This window comes from Balearica regulorum, chromosome 2 (assembly GCF_011004875.1).
Source record: "Balearica regulorum gibbericeps isolate bBalReg1 chromosome 2, bBalReg1.pri, whole genome shotgun sequence".
Taxonomy (NCBI): domain Eukaryota; kingdom Metazoa; phylum Chordata; class Aves; order Gruiformes; family Gruidae; genus Balearica; species Balearica regulorum.
In genome coordinates this window covers 156751750-156773419 of record NC_046185.1, presented here as the reverse complement: position 1 = coordinate 156773419, position 21670 = coordinate 156751750, and the positions used below count along the sequence as shown (strand labels likewise).

Genomic DNA, 21670 nt, shown 5'->3' with positions numbered 1-21670 from the left:
CCTGTGTCCACAGATGCTTACAAGCTATGAGGTACTACAATACCAAGTTTATCACAGTGCTGGATGAACCACGTAATGTTTTAACAGTGCTCTACAGCTCCAGAAGAAGTTTAACTCTGTTTTTTGCTACACTTTCAGAGTCTGTGAGGAATCACAAGGAATGCAGGCAGAACATGCTCCTAAAATACTAATTTACTCAAAATGCCCATGGACTTTGCTGTTAGAACTGTACCAAAGAGGGCAAAATAGCTCAGTTATTAATGGTGCTAATAAACAGTATTATAATATCAACAAAAATTATGTGTTGCTGACAAATAATTAAGATTGAATAATTGCCATTTTAAGATACCTTGATTAAAAGAGTGCTTGATTGCTTAATATGGAAATAACCTCTCTCCTGCTGAGGCAAGCAAGAGTTTTGCAATCATTTTCAAGGGAGTAAATCTGGCCCCAATTTAACAATCCTTGTGGCTTTAAATTTCTTTGGCAAAAGTTTTATGAACTTTTAAAACCCAAATATACTACATCTCATTTACTGGATACCCAGTAAGCATAAGTATTGAGAAAAGACACTTATCAGGGTCCCTGAAGGAAACACTTATGTCAGAGCTAATTTCTCTGGTACCCAAGAGTCTCCCCAAGGGAAAAAAATATTCCCAATTTGATGTCTTTACTTCCCATGGGTCCTATGTTGTTCACTCATCTCAGACAGGCAGATTTACCATCAATTTTACAGTCCCCCTCACATCTTAATTTGTGATTCATAGATATTTCAAATCAGAATGGTCATAGCATAAAACCCCCAAATCATATAAGCTCTGAGAAAGGACCATAAAGCCCCAGAGATTTATGATGCACATGAGAGATTCATTTGTGACTTGAAAACTTGAAATGCCAGCTTGGTAAAGTAAAGCTGACGTTTTCAAATCCAAGTGCCTGAGGTAAGGCACAAAATAGAACTTTATTTTCAGGAATATGAGCATCTCTGTAACATTTGACACGAGGAAAAAGATATACACCTTTGCAATTCCTGAAGATGCGCTGCTCACACAGCTTCCCTCCTTGGTGAGTGAGTGGCCCTACTCCCCCCAAACCCGGATGAGAGAGCTTTCAAATCTGTGCAATTTAGAACAAGGTTTGTATGACCTGGATGTCTGTACTTAGTATGATAAAGGCACAAAAGGTGCACAAGTCCAGCCACAATGGCAGTTAATAATCCAAACATTTTAGGTCTCTGCTGGAGTATGAGCCAGAGGATGTCATGGAATATGTATGAACTACAGTTCAAATAATTTCATTTATCATACAGTAAAAATTTTATCTTTGATTGCTTGTCTACATTTACGCTACTCCTGATGATTCATGATCAGTGACTTGCCACGAGGCGATGTGTTCTCGGATACGGTTGACATAACGACTATAGCACAGAACGGTCAAATGAAGCGTTATGCTTTTATGTTGCTTTTATGGCATCAGAATAAAGTATGACTGAACCTTGAGCATGTGCTTCATAAACATGTGAAAAGAGATGTTGGCAAAGTTACCCAAGCCTGAAAGGAGTATGCCCTGAGCTCAAGTGACAGATCAAACCCAGCTAGGGAGTAGTAACAGTTTTTACTATAAATATTACTTCACTCTTTCTTTCTCAGCCAATTCTATTAAGTTTTTCAGAGAAGACTGAAAAGTTTTAGTTCTACACAAATTTAAGGTTAACAATCAAGGTGTGTTATCTGTCTGGTAAATAAATAATTCTTACAAACAGTAAGCTGCAACCACTCAAGTAAGAACCTGGGATGAATCTGGTATACAGAGATTCAGCATCAAACCCTTCCCCCCATCCCTGAACAACTCTACTTGATGCAACCAATATCAGGAGAAAAAAAAAAATCTGCACAATAATAAATAAGCTGCCAGGAGGTCAAATGTGGGAGAATTATGACTCAGAACCACATTAAGATCCCTTAAGTGCCACTTCTTCAATGGGGCAGAACATCCCCCAAAAAAATCAAAATCAAAAGAATGAACTTTATCCCTGTACTGAAAAGTGCCCACACAAACTCCACAGTAATACAGCAGGCAAAAAAGCTGCATTGCTTTCAGTAGAACAGAAAATTGATTCCAAGAGCACTTTACCTGGAAATAGTCCAAAATGGTGGACCAAAGACAAATATTTTCCCCCTCAGCAATACTAATGATTGGGGGTAAACTGACTCCATCTCTTGATCAACTTTTGCTGGACAAGTAAGAAAGATACTTTTGTTTGCTCTTAACCTCCCACCGACAGCCATGCAGCAAAGCATGAGGATTTGGATGCAAAATAACCTCATCCTCTCCAGACTGAGGGAAACAAACACTCTTATGATCAGACTTGGACTAAAAAAATCACTCTGATTAGACAGAAATAAATGAAGATGTTGCCAGTACCTTTTCTGAGTTTTCTAATCCCTCAGAAATACTGAGGAATTCAGAATTAAACTGCATCAGGAAATATCTAGAAAGAAGGAAACTTTCTGTGGTGGAGAACCTCAGACATGTGCTGCTCCTGTTTACAGTACATAAACCTACAGAAAGATGATACCTCGTCTGGAAACTTGATGACCAACACAGGCTTCGCCTACTGAGCTGTGACTTAATAACCCATGCATACCATCTAATTTGCTAGAGCAGTTGGTGGAGCTGGGAGAAGAACTACAAAGAAATATTTCTGGGGTGAACGTGCCAGTTTCACAGCTGAAGTGGTTTATGCAGCACCTGGCCATCATGATGTCAGTCATAACTTGGCTCACCTCCCTGAATCAATCTCACAAAACATCATGTGGGTTTTGTTAATGACTCCAAGCAACAAAACGTTCCTGGTAGCCACATATCCTTGAAAAGTCACAGACTTTTTACTTCCATGTTAACCCTTGAGAAGCTGTACGTCACCAATGTTTTGGTTGAGAGAAGCTGACAACAAAAGAGATACTCCCTTGTAGAGCTGGTTGAAACATTTCTACCACTTCAGTTGCTTCAAATCACTGTGAGATGTTAGAGGGTGTTTGCTTAGTACGGATGTCAACAATCAAGCTGAGGACCATGCGCTTGAACAGACTGCAGTTGTGGAAGACTGCTTTGGAGATGCTGGGTAAGGCTAGATAGGGTTCCAAACCTATAGGTAGTTCTGTCAATGCTGCCTCTATGTAATTCAAGGTATGGTAGAGAGGTATGGTAGGTGCATCTAGGTATGGTACATTAAAGTTAATCCTGAAACTGAGACACTGAACAAACAGACAGTTCCATCTCACCTTGAAATGCAATAGTCATCAAGACATGGTTAAGCTGTCAGCTTTGCTATTCTCATACTGAAAATAACAGAATTGTGGTGAACTCTGTGGCATTAGGGGGAATCAGATGGGATATTATGAAAAGTTGAGGGTTAAAATATAAATTGTGGAAGCAAGAATTACCATTCTGAAATTGCAACAATATATGATATATTGGAGTAGGTGCAAGAATTTAGTTACAGAAATACTTGGAAGGAATTGAAACAAGATTGTTTCTTCCAATGCTGTAGAAATCTGTTGTCAAAAAAGTAACTTCGTTTCTTGATGTAAGTCTTATAACAGGAGTAGACACAGTGCAGAACTGCAGAGACTACCTAACAGACCTGGACATCTCTTTTTCAGTCTCTCCATTTTTAGAAAATGCAAAAGGAGTAGGCAAAAAAGAAGACAAAAAAGGAGAGTGACTGTAGAGCATCCCTGCATCATCTTGTCACAATGACTTTTGGGATGCAGACGCAGAGTGAAATGCAGTGGTAGCTGAGGTGGGAGATCACCTTTTAGAAATGCTGTCTTCCTTTAGGGCTCTGCAAAGCAATCTAGGAAAAAAAAAAGTTTTCACATGGTGGACAAAGTCTTGGATTTTGGCAGTAAGTGAAGAGCCTTGTCTGCCTGCACTAAGCAAGGGCTGCCCAAGGACAGGAATACTCCAGCTAAATGCACCGGGATGTATTTTGGTATGACAATGCCATCTGATCACACCACCGGTTCCACTGCCTGGCAGGCTGTTTTGGCAGCATATGGAGATACCTGGAAGGACATCTTGGCAATTAACTGTTCCACTGAATCAAAGATTTACCCCATGTTGTGCTGAGGCAGATTAACAGTAAAGTCTGAGGTTTTATTATAGTTACAGAATTTTCAGCAGGGCAATAAATGCTGACAAATGGCAATTCCAATTTGCAATTGCATTCTGGCAGGCTACTGACCCGCCACTGCCCTCACTTCTGGTGTCCTGAGGTGATATGAGCTGATTTCCCACTTAACTCAGGAGGCAGGTAGGTACTGCTGAGTCTTGTAAGTATATGCATTTAGTTTCTGCATTTCTACAGATGATATCTGGCATATGGTGATGAGTGACAGGTATCGGGCATTTGGTAGAGCACGACATAATTGAGTTGCCATGCTCGTGATTCAAAGTCTGTGAAAAGAGTCTGCACATTGAGGGAACCTGAACGGGTCTAGGCAAAAGCCTTCACAATCATCTGGACCAGAGCTTGTAGGAAAGATGGTACAGACCACAGAAGAGTGTTTGGGCATATGTCTGATCGAGGCTTCATAAGACCAATTGGGCCAAAATTAAATCTTCAGTTCTGGAGACCCAGTACATGCACAAAAAAGGGGGCTTTTGGATAACAAGTAAAGGACCTCCCACCACCTGCAGAGTCCAAAGACGCCCAGATGGCATACAGCACACTAGCAGGATGACTGCACACGGTAAGCAGATAAGCAATCAGTACTGGAGAGAAGTTTAATGTACAGCAAAAGGGATCATTGTGTAGGGCACGTAGATTTTCCCAGAAAGGAAAAGATCTCACCCATAAATCTTGATAGGCTGCTGGTGCTAAGAATGGGTCCAGTCTTTACAACTTCCACATCAGAGTACTGGGAGCTGGTGAGAGCGGTGCCATAAGCCAGCACTCTGCTTTAACTCAAGCTCTGGCATTGGTACCCCAATCAGATGCCCGTAAGTCTTCAAAAGGCTTTAGCCTCCCCTTTCAGAGACATGTTTCAGCAATCTCTGAGCCTCACAAGGGAACTTTTCTAACATGGCTCCAGGTTGCTCCTCGGCACTTCTGAACTGATGTGTAACTTCTCACTGGGAAGCATGTGTTGACTGCTCCTGAGCACAAACACATCACCTGGCAGCAGCAGGAGTGGGAATTCAACAGTGACTTGGTGGAACTTCATAGAATCATAGATTGGTTTGGATTGGAAGGGACCTCAAAGACCATCTAGTTCCAACCCCCCTGCCATGGGCAGGGACACCCTCCACTAGACCAGGTTGCCCAAAGCCCCATCCAACCTGGCCTTGAACACTTCCAGGGATGGGGCATCCACAACCTCTCTGGGCAACCTGTTCCAGTGCCTCACCACCCTCACAGAGAAGAATATCTTCCTAATATCTCATCTAAATCTAACCTCCTTCAGCTTAAACCCATTCCCCCTTGTCCTGTCATTCCATGCCCTTGTAAACAGTCCCTCTCCAGCTCTCCTGTAGGCCCCTTTAGGTACTGGCAGGCTGCTATAAGGTCTCCCGGGAGCCTTCTCTTCTCCAGGCTGAACAACCCCAACTCTCTCAGCCTGTCCCCATAGGAGAGGTGCTCTAGCCCTCTGATCAGCTTCGTGGCCCTCCCCTGGACTTGCTCCAACAGCTTTGTATCTTTCTTGTACTGGGGCCCCCAGAGCTGGATGCAGTACTCCAGGGGTCTCACAAGAGTGGAGCAGAGGGGCAGAATCCCCTCCCTTGACCTGCTGGTCACTCTTCTTTTGATGCAGCCCAGCACACCGTTGGCTTTCTGGGCTGCAAGAGCACTTTGTTGGGTCATGTTGAGCTTCTCATCCACCAACACCCCCAAGTCCTTCTCCTCAGGGCTGCTCTCAATCCATTCTCTGCCCAGCCTGACACAACTTGAACTTGGGGTGCTTAAGGACATTTCAACACAAAATCCCTTTATCAAAATACTTAAAGCAGGTGATCAAGATTTAAAAATTGGTTATGTTCATATCCTTTGCTTTCCATGTCAGAATTATCCTTTTCTGAGGTGGCATTTAGGCTTCTTTATGCAATCTTGCCTTGATTTTGCTATAAATGGGCTGGAAATTGGGTGAAATGCTCATGCCTGCCAGGTATCTTCAAGTTAACATAAAAGATCCTAACAATAATTAATGAGTCCTAGCACACTGAAGTTTTCTACAATGCAGTTCTCATGCTAATGCTGAAATTCCTTTCTTACTTCTTGCACAGTTCCACTTGTTTGCTTAACGAGAAACCTTGCAGTCTCTTGCTGCAGAAGCTACTCAGCAGCATCACTGGGGACTTCAGTTTGTGGCTACGGAACAGAGACAGCAGGAGCAGGACAGGAGAAAGCCACTTCACTGCACCTCACCTGGAAATCCTTCCCACAACCATTTTATAGCATTCACGCTATTTATTACATGGCCACTGTGGACCAGAAAATTCAGTTCCTCTGGTCCAGTCTGATTCTTACTGACTTGCACTACTACAATCTCAGCTTCTGGGAACATATATAAAATTTATTTAAAATTATTAATGTACTTAATTTTAATTTCAGCAAGGACATTTCTATCTTCCAGAAGTAAAAGTAGAACTGCAATGTGGGTTGGCTTAGCTGGGCTAAAATGGAGGGAAAATTCTTATTCTATTGCATCGCTCAGCAACTATGAGTTAAGTGAATCCTCACTAATGAACTATAGAATTCTCTATTCTGCCCCACAGTGAGCAGCACTAAGATAGGGACATCTTAATTTCAGGAAGCATTTTTGAACAGTGGGATTTAGTATTGGCTTTTTTTTTTACATTGGAGGACACTTAATTTTCTTTTCTTTTAAAGAATGTAATACATTTTAAAATGTAACGCAATGCAAGGTAGAATACTAGGATAACCCTCTCAGAATGGATAAATGAATTATAAAAACCACAAAAACAATGTATTCTTTTATTGAGTCATTAGTAAGAACCTGTTATAAATTAGGAAGTTTGAGGTTTGTGAACTCACATGATGCTGATGACCACTGCCACAACCAGGACGTGCTGTTCAATGACAAAGGTTCCAAGGAAACCCTGCTGGAGCATGCAGCCGGTTTAGAGGGAACGTGATAAATCCCTTTTTTTTTTAAATGTATTGCTCTGCTTTGCAAGGTTTCTTTTCTTTATTATTTTATACCCTTTAGGCCATAAAATAATAAATTAAAAAAAATAAAAACTTTGCAAAACTATGCAATATATTCCAAACTTACCAAAGGGCTGGCTCCATGCTCCAGCAGCTTTCCTAAGTAGCTTTGACCTCACAGAATGGGGCATTCTGGGGCACCACAGTGGAGCAGCCCAGCACAACGTCTAAGCACCTACAACAGGGATACAAGGTTAGTTTTTCTTTCAATGCCTCCTTTGGTCTAGTTAATAAAGGGATTAAAATGTACTTGTCATTTTAACTGCACCCAGCACAGGAGGTTGCCTTCTCCCTGCTGGGCCCCTAAAATGAACAGTTCCTATTTAACTCTCAAAACCCCCTAGCTGATCAAAAATTGAAGATCTAACTTCATTTCCATATGCCATTGGAAGTATTAATTTAGTTAATGGGAGTGATGACAGAGAAACATAAATTTAAGCAGAATCCTCTGAGGTAGAAATCTGGGTTGTAAAATGTTGGGGAGGATTTGGGTATGCTAAACTACAAAGAGTAAAATGCAAAGTTGCAAAGTTTTAAGTTATGAAGAGTAAGAGTCTAATAACCTCCAGGATGTATTTTTTGCTATCATCACATCAAATAATACTCATTTCTAAAATAGTAATGAAATGGAAATTAAGTTTGTAAGTGGAATTAATGAAGCTGTATCTGATGTCAGCTTTCTCTAAATGACAGTCGCAATTCTAGCAGCCTCCAATTTTTCTCGTTTTATAGAACACGAGATCAGTGGCAAAGAAGAGATTGACACGACGGTTCATAAGATTAGAGTGTTGCTGGCCTGATCTCAGTTCCTTCAACTCCCTCGTTTCCTTTCTCTTCTTTGAAAATGGTATAACATTTTCTATTCCGTCTATAAGCTACAGAGGGGCACAGACCTTGATTGTTTTCTCCCAAAAGCTTGCTCTCTTATTCACTTGCCAGTCATAAACAATCTTCTCCTAAAAGGCTGAATACTATCAGTACTGGGAAGGACCTAGGGGCAGCAAATGCTTATTTGTTGCAAATATGCTTCTGGAAGAAACAAAAGTTTCTGCTTTCAGGAGAGTCATGGGCAACAGAAATTACCTAGGTTTTGGACAGGTCAACATTCATCTGTATTTTATGGCTTTATAATGATGTTGCATAGAAGTTATTTGCGGATGCTCCATGTCCCAGCGTTATCCCATACAATAATTCACTCTGTAGCAGAACTCTCCTACATTGCTCTGCTGACTCTCTGAATGCATCATGGCAGATTTGGACTCACTGAATGCATCATGGCAGATTTGGCTTAGCCCCCTGCAGAGAACAGTGCTGGCATCAGGGCATGCTGGAACATGTGACTCTATACAAGAAATATTCAACTGACTTAAAAAATCAACATTTTAAAAATTTAAGAGTGATTTAATTAAAATCTCAAAATTTCTGAAAGGTTTTTCTGTGGTTTTTTGCAACCTCAATATTTTTATTTTTGTGTTGGGGAAATAAGATGTTGAAAAAATGATTTTTCAAAACAGAAATCTCTAATCCCTATGTAAAATCTGGAATACTATTAGGGCAAGTATAGTTTAAATCAAGAAAGACTGATCAAGAATGAATATGATAATACTGTTAATGTTTGACCCATTTAATATTTAACAACATGTATTTTAAAAGAGCAACAAAACAGGCCAATAGCCTACTTTTACAGAAACAGTACTTGCTGAAAACAAATTTTTGCAGTTGTTATCAAATAGTGCTTCCTTCAGGTATTTAGTAAATTGGTAAAAAGTTTATCCAGAGTATTTTTATTGCCCTGGATTATCTTCATTTTAGTAACTAAAAATAGCAGTACTGTTAACACCAAAGAACTTTCTACGGAGTAAGCAAAAATGTTAGACTTCTGTGACTCTAAGATGTCTTCATAAAAATGTGCTCCATTAACACTCCCATAGCTGTTTCCCTTTGCCTCTACATCAACCCAGTGAAGTTAAAAAAAAAAAAAAAGAAAGAAAAAAATCGATGGAACTGCTTTCAGTGCTGAACTGTAACTTCCCTGGAGTATAGAGATTGACAGAATTGTTAAATTTCTAAACTTCTTATTAACAAAAAAAGCTGATTCACATTTCACTAGAAATGTTTTTTTTCTGATAGCTTTGCTACTGCCCTAGAAGTAACCTTCTGCAAGAAAAGACACTTCCACGTTTCTGCAAAAATCATATCCATAAGTCCCACAAATGAGGAAGTCCCTGGTATCTACTCGTGCTTTCAGATTACAGAATGAAAAAGAGGACACCAGGAAACCACTTCCTTAAGGTAATATTGGTAGAGCGCTGCCCTCATCAAATAAAACTAGCTGGACTCTGCAGAGGCAGCGGTAAGACAGCAGGAGGTCAATGAGCAGCCATGCTGATGCTCTGCACTCGTAAGTCTAAATACCTATGGCCATGCCCTGCTCAAACAAAGCATATTCTCTGTACAGCACTCTCCATACATCTTCCAGCAATTCCAATTGCCTATGTCAGTCCCAGAGGTATTGTCTGTTCTTCCCATCCTTTTATCACTCACATCATCCGGTTTGTTGTGTTACAGCATAATGGAAACGGTATTTCAAAAGCATGAGGAGAAATCTCACCTGCAGAGGCACCAGAGGACAAACCCAAGTCCACAGTAGGGGTCCAAGCAGATAGCAACTTCTCTGGAGGGGTAAAGCTCACACTGCAGCTTAATAGAACGACAAAAGGCACTAGTGGCTGCATGAGACATCTGAAAGACAACAGCAAAGTAATGAAAATGATCAACTATGTCATTCGGAAGGCTCATTCCCAAACTGCGGTAAGTGCTTAAATCAGTTACATGATAAAGAAAACAAATAAATATTGACTTTGTGCTCAGTGTAAACACACATGTAATTTATATCTAAGAAACCATAATTTTCCTTCAAGAGGGCATCCAAATAACTGTGAAAGGGGAGGGGAGACAGAATGACTGATAAGTTTCAAGAGATTTAGGGAGAAAACTGCGAGTGGTTTAAAGATGTGCTCTAAGCTGTATACAAAGCTAATGATAACAAACTAAACTTTCTGGAAGAACAAAGGAATGAATGACTGCATGATCTGAATGTATTTTTTTGAACATCAGTAACATATTTCTAAGTACATATTTCTTAACACAATAAATAAAAAATGCCAATGCACTTTTTAAATTGAAGAGCATTTTGCAGGCAAAATGGTTATAAGGACCTAAACATTCAGTGATAAAGATCCCCAATAAACTTAGTAAAGGCTCTGTAAAATGTCTTCAAGTTATCCAGCTCCTACTTGAGAAACAGGCTCTTAAAATCTTGGTAAGAAAGCTCTCAGAGATAAAACAAGCAGAAAGTAGAAACAAAAAACCTGACCAAAAGTAAATTCTTCAGATTTTTTTTTCCAGTGAGGATGTTTCCCACACTCACACATCCTGGCTTAGAAGTTCTAACTACAGTGGGAACAGAATTACATCTTTTAATCTTTGTCTTCTCTGTTAATAACAAGAAAGATACCCATGTTAGAAATACAGCCTGGACAGGATTTAACTCATCTGACCTTTGATCTCTGCCATACACTGAGCTAGTTGCCTTATATACTGTTAGAGTCAATAGAGGGGAACAGGCACTTGGAAGGTAAAATTTATTTGATTTAAAGGTAAACAGGGGAATAAAGCTCCAGAAATGACCTTTTCTCCCTTGCCAATGAGAGCCATAACTGAGACTGGACATATTCCAAGTGATGCAAAAGGACCAGCTCAAAACAGGTGGCCACACAGTGATCATCTGCATTTTTCAGAGATTAATTCTACTCTGCTGAATCAAGACCACTTTTTCACACAGGATTAAACTGAACTCTATAGGTCCAGAAGTGGTATTATTCCGTGAATTTTTACACCATACTGGGTGCAAGCTATTGAAAAAGTTGAGAGTAAACGTAAGTGGAATCTACCTCTTCCAAAGTGATTACAAAACATTTATCAACTTTTTAGAAGCCACAGAAATTGTTTAGTGATTTTTTTTAATTTAGCACCACTGCATTATGAATATAAGCCTTGTGGCCTCTTATGATCCTTTTATAATTAATTAATCACTAGTGATGATCTAACAGATGGTAACTGTTTACATAAACCTGCTGAGTCAGTGATCTGGAGGCTTTGTGACCCAGATATGAGAAGTTAATCAAGAATTCCTTGACAGATTTATCTGGATTTCCCTTTAGCCACATTAAGAAAAGGTTTTCTGACTTGCCCTGCCTTTGACTATCTTTGAAGCTCTCCAAATACTGACTTTGCATAGTCAGGAGTCATTTCTGCAAGTCTGATAAGGTGGAATCCAGACCTGATTTAATATGGATGACTGCATCTGAAACAATCATTTAAGGCTCCCTTTCGAAGAAATGAAGACTTATGTGATATTCACCCCATTCAAAAATAGATGTTTCAGATAAGTCAGATAAATTACACCCTAAAAGCCCCTGCTTCTCTCTGTTGATTATTGAGGAGCCCAATGACTAGTCCACATCTGTAGGCACTGTAGCTATTTAAAGTTAGATGAAATGAATCTTCCAGGAATGTACAATGTGTGACCATCAACCAGCTCAGTCATTTAACCGTCAGTCAACCTCAGGCTGGTCACTTCATTATTCTGTGCTTCAAATTCTCCATCTGAAAACTGGGGGAAAAAAGGTGCTTGCTTTGTTTATAACGCATGCTGACAGCTTCTGAAAACAGATGGATGATGTGAAAGAGTATGAGGAATTCAATATAGGCTGTAAGTGTGATACATCAGCAGAGATTGCTGAAGTAATCATAATCCTTGGATACGGAACAGATAGGAGTAAGGAAGTAACAGGTAAGAATAAGAGAATGATTTTACCTCTGCCTGCTTGTTGGTGAAACCAACACTGGAATAATAGGTAAATTAGCAGCTAGTAAAACAGCTTTGATGAACTGTGGCTAGAGTAGAGGGTTGGAGAAAATGGCAGAATAGAGATTTAAAGAACTCAGGATGCCTGAGCTCATCAAACAAATCCATCGATGAATTTTTTGCTGCTTACTCTACTATTGTACCAGGTGAATATACCACAGACGGTAGCAGTTCCCTTAACTGCATGAAGAGAATATTGAAAAACAATAACCAGTAGTTGAGTTGCAATAATGAGGCAACAATGAATGGATGCTGAAACAAGTAGAAAAAGGATGACTGAGTCTCATTTTCTTCATAAAGTAGAAATAATAGATGTGTCAGTTAGATGTGCTTCAGGCAGACAAGTTAGCAGGCTATCCGCAGGGGTACTGGAATGAAATTTTTAGTCCGAAGAGGAGGAGAGGGCCTAAACTCGCCACACACAGTACCGTACTGAGTACAGAAGAATCAATTTAATGTTAATGGAATCAAAGAATGACTGCAAGGGAGGAAGCAATTCAATTTCTATTACCAAAAATCAAGAGGAGTTACAAATCAGGACCAATGTACCACCTGCCAGCCAGGCGTGATAGCAGAAATGCCAGCTTTAATGAGAAGTCCCTACCTTTACCCCTGCTAGCATGCCAGTTGTGGAGACACTGAAGTCAAGGTAAGCAAGCGTTTCAGGGTTAGAAGGTTTGTAGATCTGTGCAGGCCGCTTCTTTGGCAAATCGTCTAGTGAAAACAGAGAAAGAAAATGTGTGTATCTTACTCCCATGAGAGAGACACCTCTGAGTGTTTGACAAATACAATGATAAAAGAAAACACAGAGCTCCCCTAGCCTCAGTACTCACCTGTATCTAGTACCGGAGGCCATGTTCTGACATCCACCGCTGCCGCTGCCTCTCGCGACCGTAACAATTTACATATTAATTGTGTAGTCATTAAGCAGGCAGAGCGGCTCACCTAGGAATTTAAGAAATAAATAATAACGCAATGGGATACTGATTATTTCTCCCATGAAAATGAGCAAGACCATGATTTATTTTCTGCCAGAACAGAACACAGGTATATTAGTCTTACGTTTCCAAATCAGGAGGTGGAAAGATGCACAAAAAATGCAGCTCACAAAGCAGACAAAGTCATGTGAGTTTTACAAATTACACAAAAATTGCACTTTGAGAAGAGTGTTGTAATGAAACTAAAGGCACCTTAATAGTGAGAATGTGACTTTTCTAACACGTTTTATCAGTTATCAACCCAGCATGTCAGTACAGAAGACTATGACCAAAACATTTCCCATGTGATGGTAATATATCTTGGTTTATAAACAATATTTTCACATAAATCAAAACCTAACCTGACCTTTATATGAATAATTTTACTACCTTAAGTCGATTTTATGTTAGCCATATATTTCCAGTTCCTGTGCTAGTGATAAACCACTGGGAACAATTCTGATACCGGCAAAACTAGCTCTAGACCAGAAATTGTGCAAGTGGTACTAAGAAATGAAATGGTGAGTTTACTGCAAATACCATCTGCACTGAATTTTAGATGACACATGCTGAAGGCATTCTCCTTTTAGATTTGCTATTTTTAAAAATTGAGAAGTAGCAACTACCAGAATATTTCTTACTGATTATAAAAGTTAATATACTTAAGGAAATGTTCAGACAAACATAAATATGAATGCTGTTAATCACTGAAGATAGTATAGGGGAAAAACTGAAAAGGCAGCATCATTCTTCTTTTCCCCGCACTTTGAGAATATGTGCAAATATTGGTGGTTGTTTTTTTTTTAAGGAATTTGAAACATTTCATTGCACACTGAATTTCCACCATTCAACCTAAGGATACCTGTAACCATATGTACAGTAAATTTTATGACTGAGTAGAAAAGATCAGCTTCTGTTGACAGTAATCTCATGGAGGTCAACTTTATAGAGCACATGAGGAAATTAGGAGCATACAAGCACTCACCCAAGCTCTACTTACTTCCTCTAACGCCATGATTTCCCTGTATGGACAATCTAAATATTTCAAACTAAAAGTCAAGACAAATGAAGCCACGGTAGCATCCCTCAATCCAATCATGTCACTGTCATGGCAAGACAAGGCAATTCTTACATAGCTAATCTTAATCTATGAAAATCTTGACCTGGGACATAGTGAAGCCATAAAACAAAAGGAATTTCAAGAGTTGGTGGTTACTGGCCCTCTCAGGAATTGTATTGTCTTGAAGATCAGGAGATTCATTAAAATACAGAATGTCCATGCCCAGAGAATAGCAAGTTGGAGGTAAACAGGTAGGGATGGTGGGAAGGAGGAAGAAGACATCTTAGCTACAGGTTAGCAACTGCTCGAGATAGGGCTCACCAATGTTCAGTTATGTTTTACTACTACCAGTTCATCATTATGTAGGCCAAATTTTGCTCAGAAGTTATTCTTGCTGTCTTCAAAAGGTGCTGTGTAGACAATATAGCATGTCAGAGAAGGCTTTGACCCTATCACACCAGGAAATTTGGATGATTGCATTGGCAATGAAAGAGCCTCAATATTTTAATTTCTACAAGGTCATCCCTCTCCAAAATGAAAGAAATCTTGTGTAAAACAGAGCTGAGAGGCTTTTAAGTCAAACTGGCATTAATATGGCTAAGAAATGTAAACATTTTATTTAAAGTTAGTCTATTGAAGGGACGATGATTACAAGTCAGCTTAGACCTGTCCTAGTTTTTCATCATGAAACCAAACAGATCTAGTTGGGCTATTAAACATCAAATGAAAACCAAAATAACACATTTTACATCACTTCTCTAATTTTAACAACTGATGTTTAAAAACTGTGAGTGCCAAAATATTAAATAATGAGAACTCTGATGACAATAGGACAATTTCTCATACCTTTACTGATACTTTGTGGCATCTGATGTCATAAGGAAAGCCACAAATTATAACTACCTCTAGACTTACTACTCGAAAATATGAACAATAATTAGAAATGCTAAAATCACATTTGTTTCAACTTGGTTTTGCAGAGACTCAGAATTCCTTTCAATAGATTAGAAACTGCCAGGTGTAAAAGGCTATCTCTTTGCAACCATTTTATTTCCCTCAGTAACAAGCACAATGCAGTTACTTACATGCAACAAAGACTAAACGTTATTAGATAAAGCCAAACTACCAAAAGAAAGCACTGAATGAAAAAGTCTGAGTAACACTTCTATGGATGAAACAAATTTCTAACCAACATCTTCCCAACAGAACTTTGAAATTGCTTCAAACTGCAAAACAATTAGACGTACAGAGGTGAGCACAAATCACAATCAGGTCAAGCTAAGCTTTCCATTGGGATTTTTCCCAATATTCAGTGTAGCGTTGCCAGGTGAGGAATCCTACCATTCTTGGCATATAGCTAAACACAAGAAAGCACTTCAAATATATTTCTTGAAAGGAGTAGCATAACTGTGGCAAAATGTGACAGCGGAAGTCAGAAGGTTGTGTGCTGTCAAGCAGTGTTGACTCTGCAACACGCTGAAGTTCTGAATGTTTGGAAGGAATACAACTCTTCAACCTACACCATCACTCAAGTTACCATTCCTAAAGATATGCAAATCCATCGTCCATTTAATCTACTTGTGCACTTGCAGGTGTCTGCTCACCTCCACAATCATCTTCACTGTAGGTAACGTGGTAGCTATGTTCTGAGGATGTGGAGGTCGAACTGTTATTGGCACACAGCCTGCATACAGGCATCCATAAAATGCGGCAATCAGGTCTATTCCTGCATGAAGAACAAAACAAAAATCCTCCCCTGAAAATCAAATAATGTAATCACAGACACCTATGTCAGCATAAATATTACTTGGAACTCAACTCAGAAGGTTAAATGAGCGACTAAGCCCTTTAACAGACTTCTTTTTCAGCCCCTTGTCAGTATTTGTTCAGCTTCACTGAATCCTTTCAATTGTACTGTTCTTCTGAGCATGAAAAACCAAAGGCGACACACAAAGCTGCAGCCAGATACCATCATTTAGGTGAACTCCACTTTTATTATCAGGAACTACCCTGTTAAAAAGACTGATTTCTACAGATTAATTATCTTCCTAAATTTACATTTATAGACAAATGAGAGTCTGCAAAACAGGGATGCCCCAGCAAAAGGATGAGGTAGGATGATGCCTGTTCCTATCAGCTGCAGAAAGAACATCTGGAGGTTTCATTAAATACCTTCTCATGCAATTTTTAACCTCAGACATGCAGCTTTGACTTATCTACCTGAAATTTTACAGTAAAAAAGGGAGTCATGATTTTGAAATCCTGCTTCTAACATAAAATTAGGTATTGTTCTATAACAATATTGACTGCAGGTGACAGATTGTGGACAGCGAACTTCAGGCTATCCAAAGATCCCTTGAACACTGTTGTTTGATAGCTCCCTGGTGCTGTGCACAGGCTGTGATAAGATGACAATGGGGGCTGTTTTATTCTTTCTGTGCAAAAGGATCTGCAGTACTGGTAGGTTATTGTTCCTTCAATAAAATGCTTTATTCATGGGAAGTGAAATACACAAAATAAAAACTTAAGTTTAAAATACTAGAGTTTTTTTGTGGAAAAGGTTTTCTCATCTTAACCGTTGAGGAATTACTCCTATAAACTACAAAGATTTAACCAGTATCTTGCAGCCCGTACAAACTAAGTATCACAATACAGACCTTAAATCAGACTGTTTACTTCACCAACACACATGAAATGCTAAAGATAAAAGAGCAGCACTAGATCAGAAATAATTTCAAGCAAATGTCAAACATGGTATCAGTTAATATAAGTTTAAAAGCCCTTATGTCGAAGGATGAAAATCCAAGCCACAGAGAGCTGTCTAGGTTAAAGATCTGTAGAGAAAATAGTGATTATAATTTGGTCTTTCTTAATCATCTGTATATATTTATTCATCATATTTTTACTCTAAAAAAACATGGATTACTTCTTAGGTATTGCTGCTTTACCCTCAGCACTTCCAAGAGGAAATTGCCCAGAGAAGCTGTGGATGCCCCATCCCTGGAAGTGTTCAAGGCCAGGTTGGATGGGGCTTTGGGCAACCTGGTCTAGTAGAGGGTGTCCCTGCCCATGGCAGGGGGGTTGGAACTAGATGATCTCTGAGTTCCCTTCCAACCCAAACCATTCTGTGATTCTATGAATTCAACAGATGAATCTAAGAACACTCAGCAGATGGAATATTTTAGCAGAACTGTGTGCTCATAAAATAGTGTATTTCCAGCAAATTAAAACAAAAGCAACAATTAAATTTGACTGCTTATAAGAGACAGATTTTAGAAACACAGATTAATTTTAATCTGAACCCAAAGAAATAACATCTATGCGCATACACAAAGAGAAATTCTTTTAAGTATGTTTGGTTAAGTTTAAAGAAAGTTACACAAGGCAAATATTTTGTGTTTTGCCAATTAACACGGTTTACAGGTTGGTAACACCACCAATGCAGCACCATTCTAAAGGATCTTGATAAACTTTCAGGACTACCAAGGCAGTGAACATGGCAGTTCTTTACCTGGTGGGTAAACCAAAGCCACGTGGTCTCCATCTTGTAAATGTCCCCTTTCCATCAACATGACAGCTATCTTCTCGGCTCGTTTATGTAGCTGGACACATGTTAGTGAGTTGGCTATTGTTCCCTGCACAGGAAGAAAGATAAATGTCACAGAAGATAATGCACTGTGCTGAAACTCTATTTTCCTCTGCACCTTAGAAGTTATTGGATGAGGTGCAGCCACAATATGTCACGCAATCAACTTAAATACGGAAACCTTCAGCCTTACGCCAAACCGTAGTTGGAAGAAAAAAGATGTTTGTAAAGCAGAGGAACATTCTCTCTTCCTTTCTCTGTACCCTCTGCCCTCAACAGTGTTTTTGCTCTAACCAGGAGAGTACAGTAGTATGGTAATATCCTGCCCATGTAACCTGTATTTCCCTTGCTACACAGGCAGCATTCCTGCTATGGCCAGGAAAGTGCCTCTATGGTCTCTGCAGCAATCTGGAGAATCTGTGGACAGCAATCCTGAAAATTGCACTTCATTGTCTGCACGCTGGAGTGAAGCCAAATGGCACAGCAGAAATACTTTAAAAGACAAGAGACAAAAGACACAGAAGAAAACAATACTTTGCGACGGGGAAAAGAATTAGTCTGGAACAAAAGCTAAGCACATGCATATAAATGAAATAAAGGCGGGCATTTGTCGAATTTGAGTAACTCTGGTCAGCATGAAAAAAGAAGGCGAAGTGACAATATGCTACAGAGTTTGGCTTTTTGAAGCACTTCAAATAGCGCTAACCCAAAATTATCAAACAGATACAGTGTTTTAAACTGGATGTGTGTTATGGTTCTTGCATTTCCTAAGTATATGTATGTGTGTATATATGCACACACACAAATACACATTTAAAGAAATATATACATAAAATTCACTACCACAGCTGACACCTCAGAAGAGAAGTCTAAAAATGAACGTGCAGGACAGACTGACTGTGGCTAGATCTGGTCTGGCCAGGTCTGGGATGAGATAAAGGGACAGGGCAGTATGGGAAGGGCTGCACCTCTGTTTCTGCACCCGTTCCGTGGAAAAAGAGGATTTCAGTCTCCAGTATGGCTATGATATACCTGGCACCTATCACAAGCACTAACTTCATTTAAAAATAGGGAGCCTGAAAAGATTGTGGGAAAACCAGTTAAGAATATATACATATATATACACACACACACTTAAAAAGACCAATGTATGAAAAATGCAATGCAATGCTATCACAAATATTGTATCACTATCCTTATTAAGAGAGAAAGCAAGGTCTACTGTTTTAAAGAAATATTCTTTACACTCTATTTTCACAAGGCATGGAATAATAAGCATTTAGTCTGATTGCTGGTTTCTATCCACTATCAGCATCCCCCACAGCACCACAGTATATATTTACCACAAGCTTCAGAGGAGAGAGCAGTTTGGTAAAGGTCTAGCACTGGAAGTAGTGGTATGTCACCAGGCATCACCTGGCATTTACAAACTTTATTATAAACTGCTAAAGAAGAGGACAACTGAACTGAAAATAAAATGGACAAAGTCAGGACTTAGCATTCCTCTTCACCATCTTCAGCAACCACACTTACTGAAATGCACTTCAGGCAATTTTAATCAGTCTTCTGAACAATGTGGAGATAATTTCACTATGAAAGCTCCCTCTAAAGACATATGCAACTATATGGATGCTGGTCTAAAGAAGGCTTCCATCTGTCCAGCCCTAAATACGGCCAAAGTGACCTGAGGTGTGGGTGTCATTGTCACTGTAGACCTGCCAGTAGGAATGTGCTTCAACTCTTTGTTCCTTCTTTCAAGAATTTGCCTGTTTGCGTAGTCACGGGAAGAAGGACCCTTTATATCCCCACATACAATAGAAGCACAGGCCCCACTGACACATAAAGGGAATTGCTGCAAATCATAAATTTGCACAAAAGTTGTTTACATTAAAGACTTCTGGCACTTGTTGCACATAAACCAGTGGAAAGGTGGTGTTTATATGAAGTGCAGGAAAGGAGAATCCTGTTGTTGGACAAGAATCATTGGCAAGCACCAGGCAACTATTCCCTTTGGGTCTTTTATACAAGGTATCCTGCAATGTAAAGGTTTTGCAATCCTTCATGACACACACTAAAAACAATGCACTGCGCTAATTTTTAAATATTGCAAATGCTCAAAAAGCTTGGGTTACAGGAAAGCACGAATCTCAGTGGATTTTTATCAGTCATCCACTGTAAGACGCCGGGATGTTTTAGAACAAAGTGTACAATGTGCAAGGAAGACAAAAAGGGAAAAGTTACAAACCAGAACTAAAATTCAAGATGGGTAATAAAACTTGCCTGGGCTAAACCCCACCAAACCTGTCCCTCCTTTCCAGAAAACATTCAATCTCTCCATAAAGGATTCCCTCTCTCAAATTTCGTATGATAAGATACTCCACGCTGAGAGAAATGGAGAAACTGAATTTCAAAATTCAACTATTTTTCACTTCTATGGAATGATAAATTACTTCGTTAATCCTTGTTTTGCACATTGTGTCCTTCCCTCCCACTGTTTGAACCTTCTGCCAGCATGGGAAGTCTGGCTTTATTTAAAGCTCAAAAGCAACAGCCTGTGTGGAGGAGATGGGACAGTACATATCACTGTCTCCTTCTCACAGCATCCATGCTCCTCATTTACAGGACAGAACAATGCACTATTTTAATGGTGTAATATCGGATCTATAAACAGCACTGCCTCTGAAGTTTTCTACTTTGTCACAGACAACTCATTACTATTTCACTATTATCTGTCAAGTTGCACGTGTTCACATAATATTAGCTATTAATCTGAATTTTAAAAAGGTCATTTACTGACTTATTGGTAGCCTCAAACTGAACTTTGGTACCGGCACTGTAATATGGGCTGGGGAAGTGTATCCTGTAAATACAGTACATGGTCATTTCACAGAGGTTCACAAATCACTGGAGGTTTAAGAACCTATCCAAGTTGTGTCAGGACCACACGGGCTCAGACACCACCAGCTACTCCAGATGGCCCAGGGGAAGAGCACTATTCCAGGCCCCTCCTCACCCAGAGACCCTCAGACACTGTTTCCCAGTTTTGACAGATGTGTCTAGATGTACTGTGGTGGGATGATTTGAAATCAGACTTTCACTCTCTACAGTGGTCTTGGGAATTATTGGTTTGTCATCTACAATCATCTAGGAAGTCTGTAATCACCCACTCATAATAAAGCCAAGTTCTGCACTACATGACATGCATTATTTCATTTTTGATAAGCAATTAAATGCTGTGCCAGGCTGGCACCTCATGTGAGATTTATTAGTGATCCTCTGCAGACCTGGTTGGACTCTGGACATACCCTCCTCTTCTCTTCACCTCCTTTCCCCATTCTCATACCTTGCCCAGATGGTGCAGTCTCAAAACCAACAATTGTTGTTTTATTTAGGGAAAATGCTTTGATTTTGCCAAGCCTGTGCTTTTCAAATTGGAAATCAGGATGGTGAGCAGTATTAAATACTACTCCTCAGTATAGAAACGATCAGTATTGAAATAAATTTGCAGTGTCAGCTCACCCACAACATACATGTGGTGGAAAAAGAAATGAGAAATGTGTTAAGGCGTGCTGTCTGATACAAAAGCAATCTGTATTTTGACAACTGGCAATGATTATTCTCTTTTCCTTTCTGCCTCAGTGAACATTAAGTATAACTGAGCAGTAATGGGAAAAGAAACAGAAAGGTCGCGTTCAGCCACAGCACAACCAGGTGCAGCTGAAATACCGGTGTGCCATTTTCCATACCGCTGCCCGCCAGAGTAATGGTCTGAGCTTCTTACCCTGCAGTTGAGTAGAGTGTAAAGCACATGGTCGGGAGTGGTCTGAGCTCTCCACTGCAACACTTCTGAGAGGAAGAGGAACTAAAATAAAGCAGAGCAAGA

At 39.6% G+C, this 21670-nt stretch overlaps 1 protein-coding gene across 6 annotated transcripts in view; it reads right to left on the bottom strand.

The window, feature by feature from the left end:
• The window catches only part of DIP2C (disco interacting protein 2 homolog C), a 330556-nt gene that overhangs the window by 41733 nt on the left and 267153 nt on the right, over positions 1 to 21670 (bottom strand). For all 6 annotated transcript variants that reach the window (XM_075746603.1, XM_075746605.1, XM_075746604.1 and 3 more), the window contains 6 exons: positions 21569 to 21649; positions 17713 to 17836; positions 15806 to 15927; positions 12998 to 13109; positions 12769 to 12878; positions 9846 to 9976 (listed from right to left, as the gene is read on the bottom strand). In XM_075746603.1, the coding sequence (XP_075602718.1) occupies positions 9846 to 9976; positions 12769 to 12878; positions 12998 to 13109; positions 15806 to 15927; positions 17713 to 17836; positions 21569 to 21649 (680 nt within the window). The remainder of the gene's footprint in view (positions 1 to 9845; positions 9977 to 12768; positions 12879 to 12997; positions 13110 to 15805; positions 15928 to 17712; positions 17837 to 21568; positions 21650 to 21670) is intronic.